Source organism: Anoplophora glabripennis, unplaced genomic scaffold (genome assembly GCF_000390285.2).
Source record: "Anoplophora glabripennis isolate ALB-LARVAE unplaced genomic scaffold, Agla_2.0 scaffold460, whole genome shotgun sequence".
Lineage (NCBI taxonomy): Eukaryota > Metazoa > Arthropoda > Insecta > Coleoptera > Cerambycidae > Anoplophora > Anoplophora glabripennis.
Genome location: NW_019416794.1, coordinates 407623 through 426202, shown reverse-complemented (window position 1 = coordinate 426202; position 18580 = coordinate 407623). Strand labels below are relative to the sequence as shown.

The window sequence follows — 18580 nt, the reverse complement described above, 5'->3', positions numbered from 1 at the left end:
ATATATTTTATAAAATCTAAATGAAAATCCTTCTCACGAACGTCAGTTTTTCGGTAATATTGCAAATGCAACTAAAAATTTCCGAATTCATTTAAAGCCGTTTGACCTTTAAAATTAAAAAATTTTCACCAGCGGCGCTTTTTTTTCTTTTTAGTCAATAAATATGCTTCACCTATTCTTGTTTTCTTTTTTTTTTTTGTTCTAGGTATGTGATGTGATATACCGTGTATCTGTGCATCTTCACTGTTAAATTTCTGTGATATAATCAAAATTTGACAATATATTTCAAGTTCTCAATTGGTTATGCGTTTGCTGGTACGATAAACAAAAACTTCACAAAATGAAAAAAGTTACTCGATATCTCAAAAAATTATGTTGTTTTCATCATTCTGACTCATTTTAGCTACTTTTTGTCTATCCGCTTGACGGTCCACTCAAAAGTGTAGAAATTGGCCCACCCTGTACAACAGTAGAGAATTGGTTCATAGCAGTAATCTCGGTCAAAATTCTGTATTTGCTGTTACTTTGATTTGCGTATCAAGTACAAGAACAAAAAAAGTTCTATGAACAAAACCATCTTCATATCCAAAATGAATTTCCTATTTATATTTATTAAAAGAAAAAAATGTCAGTTATCCATGATCAAATCACTCTGATCGCAAATGTGTCACTCTTATCTAATTCTAGCTAAAGGCTGGTTCACGTTAGAACGAAATTAGCAAGAAAATTGATAAATTCTCGAAGAGGTTCAAATAATATCAAATTTTTTATGAAATTCATATTACATCCTACAGATAATAATAAAATTAAAAAATTAGTTAAAACGGTATGTAAAACTGCAACTTGCACATGATAATGTATAAGTGTAACAAACAATAAATAAAATTATGTAAAAATTACCTAGGATTTTATAGTATTTCGTTTTTATAGGAACAACATTTCTTATTAATGCTACTTTTGCGATTTGCAAAAATATACTCACGATCGTTTTAAATGAACCAGCCTCAAGGTGTGCATTTTATTAATTCGAATCTGAAACGAGGAATTGAATGCCCTACACAAAACACAAAATGCTACCTAAATAAATTTTTCAAGATATTTATTTCAAAATTCTGTGGAAGTCCAATAGCCCCTACAATTTTTTTCACATGCTGTTCTATTGTGATTTCCGTCGTCGCGTATTTTCGTTTAACCGTCGTAGAGAGAAGCAATACATTTTTTATTAGAAACGCAGTTGGTGAACCATTTTCTACCCTTTATAAATTGTTTAAAAATTGTTTTTATAAAAATATACTGAGCAAATAGTACACCGTAACCGTTTTTTTTTTTTAATTATTGCCAAAATCATTTTGGGTACTAGTAAGTATTTGGAATGTTATATTCGTGTTGTGAATAAAAAGGGGCTCGTAAACGAAAATATGCGACAATCCGAAGCAGTTTGTAAATTAAATCACTGAAATTAGTCACAAGTATCACTATTTTATTCTACAATACGAAATTAAACATTACCGCACTTCACCTTAAAATTGTTTTAAGTCCACTTCGATCTTCCTCACTGGTTGCTTTAAACAAAAGTCTTTTGTCAGTATATTATATTTTTTATATAGAATTGTAGTTTATTTTTCCTAAAAATTTTTAACATAAAATGTTTGGGCTATTTATCATTCATTCGACATTGCAGCATTTCCTAAATAAACAATTTTATACACACATAGTTTCAAGAAATCTTAAAATATAAAACTTTTTTCATTATTCACAATAGCTAGGAAAATGTTTATGTAAAAAATACCGCGGTGTACTTTCCTCTCAAAATAATAATGCACTTAATATTTTAAAAATTTCTAATTAAAAACTAAAAGATTTTACATGATTAAACTATTTATGACGATAGCTTCAATTTTGTTTAAACCTATTATACTCTACGATCAGGTCCAAGTTCTCATCGGTAATTTCCCTTAATGCTATTTATTAAAAAACAGGATATACATTAGCTCTCTGCACAAAGACAAAATTACACGAAAAGAAATTGGACGGTACAAAAAAAGCATGAATATACCATTTTTACAAAATAAAAGATGAAAACAAATTAAGTATATTCTTTTTACAACAGTGACTCATTTGGGAACCCTAAGCTACACATCACAATTTGTTGTAAATAAATGTTTTCATCATCATATTTAAGTTAAAACCAGAACGCTTATGTACATAGTTTGATTTTTATAAAAAAGAATACATACAAATAAAATCTACTAAACTAAATATCGGGATTACGAAATGAGTCACAAAAACAAGGCGGAAATATGTTGTGATGTAAATGTAAATATTCCAATTTTTACGATATGTATAGCTTAATGTGTTTGAAAAAACATAAAATGTGATCCAACATGCACTTCACACATTCGTAGCAGTTTGCAGCCCAATAAGAAATACGTCACTTGAAGGAGACACCGTTAATGCACCTCCGACGGTTCTGGCTTTGGTGCATGGTGATTCGCTGGATCTGGGGTACTTATCGGCTGTGGAAAGAGAAAATGCTGCTGTTAATATCGCATCGACATTCTACAAAATTATTCTGCTCTACTTTTACTCAACTGCAAATGTTAATTAATTTATTTATTTAAACTGATCCAATGCTTACCTAATAAAATAAATACAGTTTTTAGTTGTTAAAAGAAGAATGAAGTTATTAAAAGATGGAAAGCAAATGAATGTAATTAATCATAAATGTCCACAAATTTGCAACTTTCATGTTTTTTTTTTAACGATTCAATATGTTTGTAAACATAAAAATTATATTATGAGATATTTTTAAAAACTAGTGTCCTTTGATAAAAAAATGCCAAAACGTAATCATAACTATACTGAAGCACATGGAATGTTTTGCTTGAAACTTAAATCCTTCAAATCATCCCAATTTTAAAATATAATAGGGTCATTTCCCATTTTTCTTTTTAAAAGATTCAATTGAAATATGTAACACGTATTTCGTCATTTATTAGGTTATTTTATGCAAAAAAAGGTACACGATTTGTGATAACGTAGATTCTAGAGGAACTGCTGTGTGTACTAGTACAGTCTTCATAAATGATTACAAGCCACGTGACCGCTGATCTTTAGCAACCCAACATTGCACGATTGGTACTATCAACTAAAAATTAGTAAACCTTAGCATCACCAATATTAAATCCGTTTACAATGAACAATGACAAACCGTTGTGTCTACACTTGAGATAATGTAATCGCTGATTTGTTGAACAGAATGTCATGAATGAATGAATGTTGCGTTTTAATGTAATCTTGATCTTATTTTAATTTTACCGAAATTTAATTGTCAACGTGAAGGAAATAAAATTACTGCACCAAACAAAATTACTGGTTAAATGGCTTGTAATCATTTATGAAGGCTCTGTATTAGGATTAACTTTCTATCATGCTGTAAAGGCAAATACACAATTGATTTTAATACACATACAATTTCAGCCTATGATTTGTCAATACTGGCATATTGCGTTTCGTTGCAAGTAAATATGCACTGTAGATTTACACCAAATTCTTTCATACAGCTACCGTTTCAGCATACTATACCACTGTAGGAATGAGAGTGCACTATGTGTGTTCTATTTTTCTTACGTTGCCCGCACAGTTCCGAGAGAGAAATTACTTATAAAGTTGTTGCGATGAAAGGGGTACAAGATTATTGACCATTTCTAGTAGTGCCATCTATACTGCAGGATTACAGAATTCTCGAATCCTGTTTAATAAAAATTTCTATGTTTCCAAAAGGTCCCCGCAACTATCCTTTTGGAAAACCGGTCCCGGTCGAATGGCACGGAACTTTGCCGAATGATAGTCCTCAATGTGTTAATCAAAAAGTCCATGGGACCTAGGTCTGAAAAACTACTAAGTGTTCAGGATGCATAAAAACATAAGATGTCGCTCAAGCAGTATGTGTTGCTATCGCTGTTCTTCAGTACATGCTTCACAGCACACGAAAATACATCAAGAAACAGGTTAGGTATGGTCACTTAATAAAGAAATATTTGTTTATACTCGCCCGTAAATCATTGGACTCGATGGTGATCGAGCAAGTGGAATCGATAACTTCAGAACAGTAGTTTTTCAGACCTAGGTCCCATGGACTTTTTTGATTAACACATTGGGGACTATCATTCGAAAAAGTTTCGTACCATTCCACAAGGATAGTTGCGGGGTCCTTTTACCTCTAACACAGAGGAGTAAACCCCAATCTGCCTTTGCATATTATACAGTACCTAATCATCTATTGTTTTAAGGAATTCCAATAAAACATGAAAAACAAAAGAAGTAATTTTGTTTATTTTCTAAGCATTTAATATTTAAATAACATTTTATTTGAAGTTTTACCAAATAGTCCATTTAATGTGATACCAAAAATTTGAAACTTTGTAGAATCTTTTGAAAAACATCCCCCCCCCCCCATTTTCAAGGGGGAGAAAAATTATTAATGGTTTTGTAGACTGAAACCCTTGCATACTCCATTACAAGTTCTGGGTTTCTTGTCTTTAGCTTGCGGGGGTTTGTCGGAGTGGATTTTTTCATAGTGAATAATAGTGAATTGTATTAATCGATACTAGTATACCGCCGGGGTTGAACTAATCTCTGCCCATTCGGGATTTTTATATGAACATATGGCATTTTCTATAAACTCTAGAGTGCATATATATTTATAATTTTAAATTAAAATTAAAAAAAAAAAATTCCCAAAAAATCAATTCAGCAATCGAACAAAAACCGTTCTGAACCATTTGTAAATTATTTCACCTCAGGTAAGTGATTTAGTTGATATTTTCTTTAAAAACCCAATTGAACATGCCCAGGCCTGATAGCGCGGAGAATAAAGTGTTTTTGTACATCAGGGGTTGTTATATGAGGGCATGTTGAAAAATAACGCCACCATCATGAGACCCATCCTAGAAAACCTCTAAAAAGATCTTTCTGAGCTTGTTTTCTCACTTTTCAGGTGACTTCTGTATTGCGAGCAGGGCAGTTTCAACCGCTGAAGGTTGCTAAGGTCAACTCAGTGGCGGCTCGTCAGGTGACGCAAGTGACACACTGCTTCACTTAAAATTTCCGTTTGGTTGTGTAATTTAAAATTATTTTTAATTTTATATAAATTTTATAATTTAGGTACAATTCTATATTGAAAATGTATTGTGTTTGTTAGACACAATAGTTACGCGGTGACCGCCTTCTAAAAAACCATTGCCTTCGTTGAGTGCGAAGATCAACCTCGAACCATACAACGTATAGTATACACAACTGACGCAGATTGAAATCAGTCTGTATTCTGCTTCTCTTCGTAGCATTGTTTATGGCGGTTATCATGACGAGGCGGCCAATACGTGATTAAACTACGGGGTGGGGGAACGAATGACACAGAAATTGAAGCAGCATCGCCCATCACCTGCCTTTAACAGTTTATACGATACGCGTCGTCCAGTGCACGATTATAACTGTTCCTAGTTAATACTTGTTTTGTATAATAATTGTTGAAATGTTTCTAATGTATGATCCAATATGTATTTTATTGGAAACGCCTTTGTCCAGATGGAAAATTGATGACAAAAAAAGATTTTTTAAATTGCCTTATTCTATTCGAACATGTACGTTCGAAAGTTTCAGAATGAATGGTATTCGGAGTATAAGTGGTTGTGTGGAAGTGTTCATTTAAAAAAAACTTTTCTGTATACCGTGTTTAATTGTGGTTGTAAAGTCAGGCATGTGGAATAGGGGAGGGGGGATTTAACAATTTTGGGAAAGTCATAACTGTCATAAACAACAAAGCTTCTTTGGAACATACATGTACGGTGTACGTTAATGTTCGCAAAAGTCCACAAGCCGAACTAATATTTCAATTTTTTATAAAATCTAAATGAAAATCCTCACGAACGTCAGTTTTTTGGTAATATTACAAATGCAACTAAAAATTTCCAGATTCATTTAAAGCCAGTTGATCTTGAAAATTTGAAAAATTTTTTTTTTCTTTTTAGTCAATCAATGCTTCACCTATTCTCAATATCACAAGCCGCCACTCAGTCAACTGTACTTTCGAGATATTTAATCTGACCAAAAGCATTGAAGAGAATATTTTGGAAATAGGTCTGGGAAGGTGGCGGGGAAATATAACACCACCATCGTGATACCCACCCTCGGAAAACCCTAGGAAACCTTCAAACCTAGCCAAGCATTTTTAATATTTTGTATATTTTCCTATTGTAGGTGGGAGTAGGTGGTTCAACCTCCGAGGGTCACTCCGGGATATGCTAGTGTCAATTAATATAATTTATTATTATTCACCCCTAGACCCTGGAAAGTGGGGTGGTTTTTCCTGGATAGGGGTAGTATGCAAGGGTTTCAGTCTATGAAACCATCACCATCGTTTTTTGTTTTTTCTTGACACACAAAAGGGGGGGGCAATGATGACTCAGAAGATCCTACAAACTTTCAAGTTTTGGGACTTTGTTAAATGGAGTAAAAGAAAACAACCCTATCATAATTACATTTTTACATCCATAAATTGTATGTCCTTTTATTGTGTATTTTCTGAAACAGAAAATTACATTAAAAAGTTACTTGCTTTATTTATAACAATCAACTAAGGATAGTAGACACATGTACAGGGAGTAACTTTAATTGGAGGTTAGTTTTTTAGGGATAATAGTACGTGTTCCCCAGAACACTACTTTTTAAATCAAATAGTCAGGAATTGACGCGTGTGTTTGTTACACTAGCCTGTCAACGGCGGAGTATGGAAATTATGAAAAAAAGGTTAAAAAACAGTTTCTTTCACAATGGAATTTGAGAGAACAAACAAATGTGTTTCTAAAAATCACAGGTAGCCTCCGTGAAAATATGATACCCATTCAAGTTACACCCTGTATGGTAAAACTTCAGTTATATGAGTCTGTCCACTGTTCTAATTGTCCATGATATGACGCCGTTTTTCCACTACGGGTTTTTGTGCCTATTTTTACAGAAAGAAAAACGAAATTCAATATAACAGATGGGCGGAATGACCATTTCCTTATTGTTTTATAATTAAATTACATATTGTGTATAATTTTGTTTTAACAAGTGATAGATGTGTAATAAATACACATTGCTTCCGTCGGATTACAAAATAAATTAAAAAAACTACATTACTCATTATTATCCAAGTTTTCAGTTATCCGTGTTAAGGGTTGCCCATGTTACCTGGCAAGATCGAGGTTTTACTGTATTGCAGAATATAAAAAAAAGTTGACATTACTTTTTCCATTAAAGGAATTAGTTTTATGAAAAAGACATTTTTCAGGCTTTTAATTCACTTTCTTTAAAGTTCCCATATTACACTACCATAAAATTGTAACATTTTTGATTAGTTTAGGTATAATAAGGCCCGCGAGGCAATCATACATTCCAGATTGGCATTTTGTTTTCATTCGATATGGTAAAAAATATGAGTTTCTGTTGATCATGTTTTGATTTTTTTTTTTAATTAGAAATATAAAATATATCAGTGTCTCATATCGCACAACATTCAGTGAAGCTTGGTTATTACTATCCTCTTTTAATGACTGACTTCAAATTGTGACATCACAGCTTATAAACCAACTAATTCAAATGTGCATCGTATTCAGTCTGCCAAGACTATCCACTTCTCGCCAGCTGTGTAAAAAAACAAGGACATACGAGTATTTAAAAATTTTTGCAGTTTAGTAATCATATTTGATAAAATTCAGAATAAACGAAAATGGTACAATGAGCTTTTACGTGTGCAAATAATTTTACAATACAGTAATAAGTTTCTTTTGGATTCTCTAAAAAAGGTACATAACCGTTTCACTGATACAAAATATAGTTTGAAAGAAATTATTTTTGCTGTAATACAATTACATATACTTAATTCAAGAAAGGAACCTCCTTTACATTTCAAATCACTGGAAAATTTCCTAAAACTTTGGTGCTACCGTTTTATATGATAGTAAAAGATATAAAGGCAGTAAAACCTCTATGTGGATATATACAGTCTGGCTATTAAGGTTTATCGGGTACGTCTGAAGTCAAATCAGAATTTCTGTAGATTCGGCGTTTGTTCGCTCGCGTTCGATCATTCTGTTTGGATGCTTAAGCTTGAAGTGTACAACATATGTCACATCTGCGAATTTCAAATAATATGCTACATCGAGACCGCGGCGTTGCCGCTATCACGCATATGGAGGATAAGTTAGTCAACGACAGCAGTTTGAAGGAGAATTATTATAAATTATGTATCGATTTCTACGAGCTGTCATACTTTTCCTTAGATATCAATTTCCTATTTATACAAGTTGACGTGAAAACTGTTCATTAATTGTTGCGCATTCTAAGTGGAAAGACCAAAAAAATCTGCATTCTCATAAGACTCTGTACTAAATCATGAAAAATTATTTTATTAATATCGCGACTCTTAGGTATCCAAACTAGTCATAATTTTTTTTGAGGATTTTCTTCATATTAATAAGCTTATATTAATTTTTTTATGAATTCCATATCAGATAAACCTCCTTAAGTTTGAAGACTGATTAATGAGGGGTCAACGATACTACGTAGTGGAAAGCCTTTCGAGAGACCAAATAAAATTTCATCAGTATACATATATATGTCACTAAGTTATAACGTTTTGCGTGAAGCAAGTTTTTGATAGTTGTCATGGAAACGTACATTAATCAGCGTACAGCAATCAAGTTCTGTTTTAAGGCCGGTTGAACATCTACGGAAACGTATCAATTGTTACAAACGACACATGGTGAGAAGTGTGTATCACATTCGATTGTGTTCCTGTGGTTTGGGAGGTTTGGTGATGGCCGAAACAGCGTGCACAATGACGAGAGAATGGAGCCTCCCCGCACAAGCTGCTGCTTCAATGTTTTTGTTTGTTCGGCTTGCAGACAGACTTGATACATACTTCTCGCCATATGTCGTTTGTACCTGTTGATACGTTTCCGTAGCGACAACTATCAAAACTTATACTATACTGATGAAATTTAGTTCGGTCAATGAGATAGATAAGATAAAATCAGTCTTAAAACTGGACTGTGTATACTATACCTCTATATGCGTATATAATTTTCATTTTTGTTTATTTTAATGTTCATTTAGTGCGATATGATTTCTCTGATCATTGAACGTTGTTCTAACCTCTCTACTTTAAATCAATACAGCTAAACATTACTGGTAAAAAATTCGAGGGCAAAAAGGTCGACTGACTTATTCAACGATGCTCATGGAACAATTTCACATGTTCAGTTATTACTAATCGCTGTCTTGTCTATGTACTGAACTCAGTAAATGTTTTTCCTGTAATAATATGGTGGACTGTGTAAATACATATTATGGAACTAGTGTCAAATGTAAATCATATACAGCTGTTACAAATTCGCTTCTCACTACAGGGATCACGGAAACGGTAAGAGGTATGAAGTAGCTTGAATGGGGGCAAAGTTGCGTAATCAGGGGCCAACATTATGCCTCTAAAAAATCAAAGATCATTAAAAATCAAGACGAATATCTTGAAAAAATTAGATCATAATTTGTTTGAATTTTGGGCACTCGAGAAGCCTAGAAATAACTATGGACACGGGAATAAAACTCTAATAATTTTTTATTTTAATGTGTGGTAGTAATAGTTTAAATAACTAGATGGATTTCACAGGGTCTAATGACACTTACAATGTATGATAATTCAATAAACAAAGAAATCTAAATAAAAAATTTAGATGGAATGAATACATTGAAGATGAATTTTTCGAGACAAAACGTCTGAATCTGGATCGGGCTGAGTCAGTACAGTTTTGGAGAATATATTTAAAATAATGAAGTTGATGATGGTCCTGGGGACGAAACGTTATATATAAAAATTGATAAAACTATTCAATAGAGGGCAAAAAGTAGCCTTGAGAAACTGTTCTTTTTTCAATATCACCTCAAACAAGGCTGAAATGAAACAAAACCCGATTTCAAAAATTTCGTTTTTTTTCAAATATTTCGAAAACTAATCATGTTAACCTTGATTTTTTAGAGGCATAATTTTGGCCCGTTGATTACGCAACTTTGCCCCCATTTAAGCAACTTCGTACCTCTTACCGTTTCCGAGATCCCTGTAGTGTGATGCGGAAGCGAATTTCTAACAGCCTGTATAAGAGAATTAAACAAGGATCAAAAACGATTTGAAAAATTTATTTTTAAATATGTTTTGCTCACATGAATTGATTATTACTATGTTCTGGTTATATTAGGTATTACAAAATCCTTAAAAAATAATGTTTTAGATATTTCAAAATCAGCAACTAAAAAATAACATGCGTGTGAGAATTAGTCTTCTGTCTTAAATCCCCACCTGGATTTTATATTATGTATGATTTACTTGTGGGCCTTAACATAATGGGAGATCCCCTAATGTTTTTATTAGAATATAAGAAATTTACAACCGGAAATTTGTGAAATTTATAATACTCAAAATAACTAACGGACAAATTTAAACTAAATCTTTCGATCTTTGATTTGACGACATACATTATGCGCAAAAATTGCTTCGTTTTATTTTTTTCTTCTTAAACTATCTGTCTCTATCTAATATTAAAGTCAATGCAGAACTACACGTGGTTTTTTATGTCATGTATAATTTACTTAATAATATTGGAAAGGTATTCTAATATTTTTCTCACGATTCAAGAAGTTACAATTGCAAATTTGTGGAATGTGTTCAAGTACTCAAAACAAAATTAAATAGCCAAATAATAAGATTTAACAGCAAGTTTGTCAAATTTAACTTTTGAGCTTTTTATCTTTGATTCGGTGACACACTTACAAAAATAGCACTTTTTCTTCCTCTTTCTTCGATGTGTTCACAATTAGAGTAGACAAGGAGGGTTAGAGTGACATTTTTATTTTTCATTGTACGAAAGACTTGATTGCTATCGATAATTTTTAGTTTGGGTGATAAGGCGTTTTGAAAATGAAAAAATATGACACTGTTAAAACAGTAAACTGCCGCTATCTTAATGATATGAAATAATGTTACTGAAGTTGTTTAGAACTAAAGTTATGTTAGAATTTTAGGTTGTGGATAAATTGGCCTATTTTGATTGTTCTAAAATAAAAGATAGATATCGTTGGGTAAAACAAACTGGTTTGGAAAAAAAGCGGCCAAGACAAAAATTTGGTTTGTGTGCAACAGTAAGAAATATCCTGATTTTCATTCCACTGCATTGTAATGGAATACAAAATTTTTTAAAAGAAAATAAAAATAAAACATTATCTAATCACATCTTCACGTCACTAAGGTACAACACAAATGTAAATCTTTATATAAATAAAAATTGTTTCTAAAATTATTGATATAAAACAATTATTTAAAACTAGTATATGATTTTTTATTTTGAAATTCAAGTTTTTAAGGAAATCACGAAAATGACAAAAAACTGATGAAAATGAAAAACGTTTCAACTATTTTTGTTGTACTTGTTAAATGAATTAAAAATGCGATTTCCACATTTCGATGATTAAAGATTGACCCAAAATTTCGCACGTTTCGTCAACCTCACGAATTCGATTCAAAAGTGGTCTAAATAATAGCTTGTGGTGATACTTTAGAGTAGGCAAAATTTTAAGTTAAGCATAGTTTTTGTTTTGGAGATATGATAAGTCGAACCTGTTAGTTGGCTTGTTCACGCCAAGATGAATCCAACATTCTCGGCACACTCGTTCATTGTGTTCAAAATTCTCAAATATGCAAAGTGTATCATTTCCTATGTAAAATCTTTCGTTATTTATGAATCTACCATTAGATTTTACCAAACACTGTTTTAATGACGTACTGCTGATTTTACAAAAAAATCAGTATTTTTGCTGAAAATATTCAATTAATCGGTATTTTTAAACTGGCTTACAAATTTTCGATAGATACTCTAAACCTTGTATCCGAANAAACCGAAGTCGGGAAATAACCGGTTTTTGACCGGTTAAGCGACACACAATAATCGGTTATTCATTTAACCGGTTATTTTTGCCCATCCCTAGTTTTTAAGGAAATCACGAAAATGACAAAAAACTGATGAAAATGAAAAACGTTTCAACTATTTTTGTTGTACTTGTTAAATGAATTAAAAATGCGATTTCCACATTTCGATGATTAAAGATTGACCCAAAATTTCGCCTGTTTCGTCAACCTCACGAATTCGATTCAAAAGTGGTCTAAATAATAGCTTGTGGTGATACTTTAGAGTAGGCAAAATTTTAAGTTAAACATAGTTTTTGTTTTGGAGATATGACAAGTCGAACCTGTTAGTTGGCTTGTTCACGCCAAGATGAATCCAACATTCTCGGCACACTCGTTCATTGTGTTCAAAATTCTCAAATATGCGAAGTGTATCATTTCCTATGTAAAATCTTTCGTTATTTATGAATCTACCATTAGATTTTACCAAACACTTTGTTTTAATGACGTACTGCTGATTTTACAAAAAAATCAGTATTTTTGCTGAAAATATTCAATTAATCGGTATTTTTAAACTGGCTTACAAATTTTCGATAGATACTCTAAACCTTGTATCCGAAGGACTTTGAACTAGGACAATTTGGATGTAAGATTAATAATGATGAAAGAAAAAAAAAAAAGATTAGATATTTTTTAAGAAAACATCATGTTGTGAGGGACTACGCTTTTTGCAAGCAATGAGTTCACATTTCCATCACTCAGATCATGTAAAATAATACGCAACTATTTTCTTAAGAGAAGTTTCTTCTGTCGGTTCAGCAGCACCCGAATTCGCCAAAACAACCAATTGCTCGCCAAACCGAGTGACTTCTTTAAGTGTTTGCTATATATTTTAAGTGGACATATAAATCCATCAAGATTTGCCATGTTTCCAGTATAGAAATATCATTAAATCAAAGATATTTAGCAAAAATGCAAATTATTTTTTACAAAAATCTTTTATAACTTTCTTGTACTATATTTTTGGTAAAATACAGGGTGTCCCAAAATTTATGCAACAAAATTTGGTCACAGATTCTTAAGACACATTTAGGGACCCGTATTTTTTATTTTTGCAAAGTGGCCCCCTCTTTCGGAGTTACAGCCCCATGAAGTCCGCCCCTAAGAATAATTTTTTTTTTATATCTCAGAACCCTGTTGTACGAGAATCACTCACTAAATTTGGTACACAGGGGTTTTATGACATGTCGAATTTGATGATGCTACGTTTTTGGCGGGAAACCCCCTTAAGACAATTTTTCGTGGGCTCCCTTGTCTTTGGAACCAAAAAAATTTTGTCGCATTTTTAAATTTCTTAAAAATTATCATTCCATTAGAAAACCATTAAATTTGGAAACTTTTTGTCTCTATACTTTTTTCGTAAAACACAATGTTTTCGAGAAAAATGTCAAAATGTGATCGAATGCATATCGTGATTCGCCATTTTCCTCAAAAGCATTGCGTTTTACAAAAAAAATATCAAGAGATAAAAAAGTTTCTATATTCAATGGCTTTCAATAATTTTAAAAAAAATCAAATTTGCGACCAAATTTTTCTGGTTCCAAAGACAAGGGGGCCCACAAAAAAGTGACATAAGGGGGTTTCTCGCCAAAAAGCGTAGCACTGTGAGATTCCACATGTAATAAAACCCCTATGTACCAAATTTAGTGATTCTCGCACAACATGGTTTTGAGATATAAAAAAGGCTTCTTAGGGGCAGATTCCAGGGGGCTGTAACTTCGAAAGAAGGGGCCAGTTGGCAAAAAGAAAAAATACGGGTCCCCTAAATTTGTCTTAAGAATCTATGACCAATTTTTGTTGCATGAATTTCGGGACACCCTGTATAATGAAAGATTGGAAAAGAACAGAAAATTTTACGTTATAAATGTTACTGCTTATATTTGTTGAGAATTTTAAGATAACACAAGAAGTCACCGAGAATGTCAGATTCACCTTGGCGAGGATAAATCAAATAACGAGTTTAACTTGTCATATCGTAAAAATTGAATGTATGCTCAATTTGAAAATTTCGCCTACATTAAACTGTCACTATAAGCTATCATTTAGACCACTTTTGAATTGAATTCATGAGGTCGACAAAACGGGCGAAAAATTGGGTTTTTTTGGGTCATTCAACCATTTTTTGTTTTCTTAACACTTAATTGATTCTAAACAACATTTCTTAATATTATTTTTTCAAGTTTTTTAAACTTCATTTCACAAACAAGCATTTTTTTTATCATAAATGATTTTTGTGCAAAACGAAAAATAAAAATGTTTTGTCTTTTATTCACTCTAACCGTGCCGTACTGTACCTGCAACAGTACCTAAAATTTGAAAGTCAGCGAAACAAAGATCAATATTTCTCTTAGCAGCTAGTTAAGTTTGCCAAACCAGACATGTCAGCCTAAATGTTATCAAAGTTTTCTAACAACGAAAGACAACTACTTACTTCACTTATTTTAAAATCTACGAAGATGCACGAACAATATCAAATAGACTGGCATGCAAAAAATGAGAAGCTAATAGAAAATAAATTTACTGACACCTTTACTTTATGATGGTAGTGGTACTCACTAGAGCATGGGGTGGTACGGGAACTGGTCCGACGGGTGGGGCAGGCTGTGGTGTTGGGGGCGCAGCTGCACTGGGTGTGACCGTATGTGGGGCTTCGTGCGGTGTTGTGGAGTGTGCCTGTTGGACGGGGAGTGCGCCGCCTTGGTAGTAACCGCCGTTAACACCCGCGGGTGACACTACACAAAAGCAATCATTTATTTGTAAATGTTTCAAATGAAATTTTGAAACTCTTTCAATAACAACAGCTGTACAATAAATATCTTTGTTTATACAGGGTGTAACAGAATAAACAAAAAAGCTATATTTTTGCTTAAAATTTAAAGCAAGGGTATTACAATTTTTCAAAGGTTAGACGTGATATATGGATTTTAAATTTATTGCAGTCCAATTCCCTCAGTCACCACCTATATGTAAAATTTGATCAAAACCTAATCAGTGGCGTTTAAATTAGAGAGGATCTAAAGTTTTTTGCAATATTGCTGTTACACATGGTATATAAATAATACAAATTGTGCTACTTAACATTCCCACTATGTTCAATAAAGACTTTTTTAAATAAAATGGATCACTATAAAGGAGAGAACGCAATAGGCGGTAGTGGTGTTAAATGATTACAAGCTACGTGACTGCTGATCTTAGGCAACCAACATTGCACTGCGGGTACTATCAAACTAAAAATCCCTAGATTTTAGTGTCACCAATATTAATGATTCGTTTACAACAAACAATGACAAACCGTTATGTCTACACCNCCCTTGTCTTTGGAACCAAAAAAATTTTGTCGCATTTTTAAATTTCTTAAAAATTATCATTCCACTAGAAAACCATTAAATTTGGAAACTTTTTGTCTCTATACTTTTTTCGTAAAACACAATGTTTTCGAGAAAAATGTCAAAATGTGATCGAATGCATATCGTGATTCGCCATTTTCCTCAAAAGCATTGCGTTTTACAAAAAAAATATCAAGAGATAAAAAAGTTTCTATATTCAATGGCTTTCAATAATTTTAAAAAAAATCAAATTTGCGACCAAATTTTTCTGGTTCCAAAGACAAGGGGGCCCACAAAAAAGTGACATAAGGGGGTTTCTCGCCAAAAAGCGTAGCACTGTGAGATTCCACATGTAATAAAACCCCTATGTACCAAATTTAGTGATTCTCGCACAACATGGTTTTGAGATATAAAAAAGGCTTCTTAGGGGCAGATTCCAGGGGGCTGTAACTTCGAAAGAAGGGGCCAGTTGGCAAAAAGAAAAAATACGGGTCCCCTAAATTTGTCTTAAGAATCTATGACCAATTTTTGTTGCATGAATTTCGGGACACCCTGTATAATGAAAGATTGGAAAAGAACAGAAAATTTTACGTTATAAATGTTACTGCTTATATTTGTTGAGAATTTTAAGATAACACAAGAAGTCACCGAGAATGTCAGATTCACCTTGGCGAGGATAAATCAAATAACGAGTTTAACTTGTCATATCGTAAAAATTGAATGTATGCTCAATTTGAAAATTTCGCCTACATTAAACTGTCACTATAAGCTATCATTTAGACCACTTTTGAATTGAATTCATGAGGTCGACAAAACGGGCGAAAAATTGGGTTTTTTTGGGTCATTCAACCATTTTTTGTTTTCTTAACACTTAATTGATTCTAAACAACATTTCTTAATATTATTTTTTCAAGTTTTTTAAACTTCATTTCACAAACAAGCATTTTTTTTATCATAAATGATTTTTGTGCAAAACGAAAAATAAAAATGTTTTGTCTTTTATTCACTCTAACCGTGCCGTACTGTACCTGCAACAGTACCTAAAATTTGAAAGTCAGCGAAACAAAGATCAATATTTCTCTTAGCAGCTAGTTAAGTTTGCCAAACCAGACATGTCAGCCTAAATGTTATCAAAGTTTTCTAACAACGAAAGACAACTACTTACTTCACTTATTTTAAAATCTACGAAGATGCACGAACAATATCAAATAGACTGGCATGCAAAAAATGAGAAGCTAATAGAAAATAAATTTACTGACACCTTTACTTTATGATGGTAGTGGTACTCACTAGAGCATGGGGTGGTACGGGAACTGGTCCGACGGGTGGGGCAGGCTGTGGTGTTGGGGGCGCAGCTGCACTGGGTGTGACCGTATGTGGGGCTTCGTGCGGTGTTGTGGAGTGTGCCTGTTGGACGGGGAGTGCGCCGCCTTGGTAGTAACCGCCGTTAACACCCGCGGGTGACACTACACAAAAGCAATCATTTATTTGTAAATGTTTCAAATGAAATTTTGAAACTCTTTCAATAACAACAGCTGTACAATAAATATCTTTGTTTATACAGGGTGTAACAGAATAAACAAAAAAGCTATATTTTTGCTTAAAATTTAAAGCAAGGGTATTACAATTTTTCAAAGGTTAGACGTGATATATGGATTTTAAATTTATTGCAGTCCAATTCCCTCAGTCACCACCTATATGTAAAATTTGATCAAAACCTAATCAGTGGCGTTTAAATTAGAGAGGATCTAAAGTTTTTTGCAATATTGCTGTTACACATTGTATATAAATAATACAAATTGTGCTACTTAACATTCCCACTATGTCAATAAGGACTTTTTTAAATAAAATGGATCAATCAGGTTGATTTTATAAATCTAGTTTTGCTTAACCAGAAATATTTCACCCCAAGAAAGTAGATAATTGAACATGAAAACCTTTCTGTTCTCTTCAAAACTTTAAATAATTTTGATTAGGGATATACAGGTTTTTTCATATAACCCGTTCATGAAAAGTTTTTAAACTTCTAGTTACAATAGAAATTTGAAATTTCGATAGCTATCTGGGTTCTATTCATTCTTTTTAAGTGAAATATTTTCAAGTGTGCGGTACTTCCGGTATCGTCGGAAATAACGTCTTCTCCGTTATTTTAAATAGAATACCCCATTTTTTATATCATTTATCAATAGGGTTGTTGACCAAATTTCAAAAAGTAGATAATATAATTCTACACGTACTAACTAGTGTGTATGCACAATTAGAGATTGAGAAATGCGTCAGAACAGTTTTAAAATAATTATTTGAAACTGATTTTTTTATAACATTTTAAAACGGCTGTGACGTCATAAAGGGCACCTTGTAGTGAAATTATGTGTAAATGATTGCGTAAAGAAAAAACATCGGAAGAAGACGCTCTGTCAACACTGTCAATAGTGTCAGTCTGTCAGTGACACTGTCATATAAAATATTTTCAAGTCTATGAGTTATTTTCCTTAATCTTCAAATTTCATTATTAAGTAAAATTATTATTTAGTAATTATCATTTAATATCTTCCCTTATATTTAAAGCAGAATGTGTGAATCAGGATTTGTGAAAGCTACTTCGCATATTTTACCAAAAATTGATATTTTTATGATCATGAATTGAATTTTTAAAGAGACGAGCATTTTAATATTGGCGAAATCAGAGGTATAAAAGGTAAGGATCAACATGAATGATTTTATTGTGTTTATATAAAAAACCTATTTATTTATGGAAATTTATAGTGCAGTTCGGGAGTCTTATGGAGATAATGCAATTGGCTATGTGGAATGTGGAACAAAACTCCTCTTAAATTTTGTTGAATCCATTACAATCAGGAAATTAATAATAACTATCACAAATACTCTTAATTGATAGACTGCTGTCACTAGTGTAATTTTTGTTTAAAAAACAGGAAACAGGGCAGCAGGGTTTGATGGACAATTTTGACATATTTTCTTCTTCTTCAAAATTATGTAATAGGATCGCTACTAGCTTCTTGTTCAATTGCCCCTTACGACGTAAGACTAGTTTTTAAGTAACGCAAAAATTCATAAATTATTTCTACCACTAATTTGTCATATATTTAAAATTTGACTATACAGGCAGGTTCTTTTATATAAAATCTTTGACTCAACAACAATTTGTATATGGTTTGTTTTTATAGTGGACAACCCT

General features: G+C 32.5%; 1 protein-coding gene across 2 annotated transcripts in view; it reads right to left on the bottom strand.

Annotated features, from left to right (window-relative positions):
• Positions 1-591: 591 nt before the first annotated feature.
• Positions 592-18580, bottom strand: part of LOC108911361 (C-terminal-binding protein) — a 211623-nt gene continuing 193634 nt past the window's right edge. For both annotated transcript variants that reach the window (XM_018716277.2, XM_018716278.2), the window contains exons 5-6: positions 16672-16847; positions 592-2516 (exon numbers count right to left, since the gene is read on the bottom strand). In XM_018716277.2, the coding sequence (XP_018571793.1) occupies positions 2451-2516; positions 16672-16847 (242 nt within the window). In that variant the 3' untranslated portion in view covers positions 592-2450. The remainder of the gene's footprint in view (positions 2517-16671; positions 16848-18580) is intronic.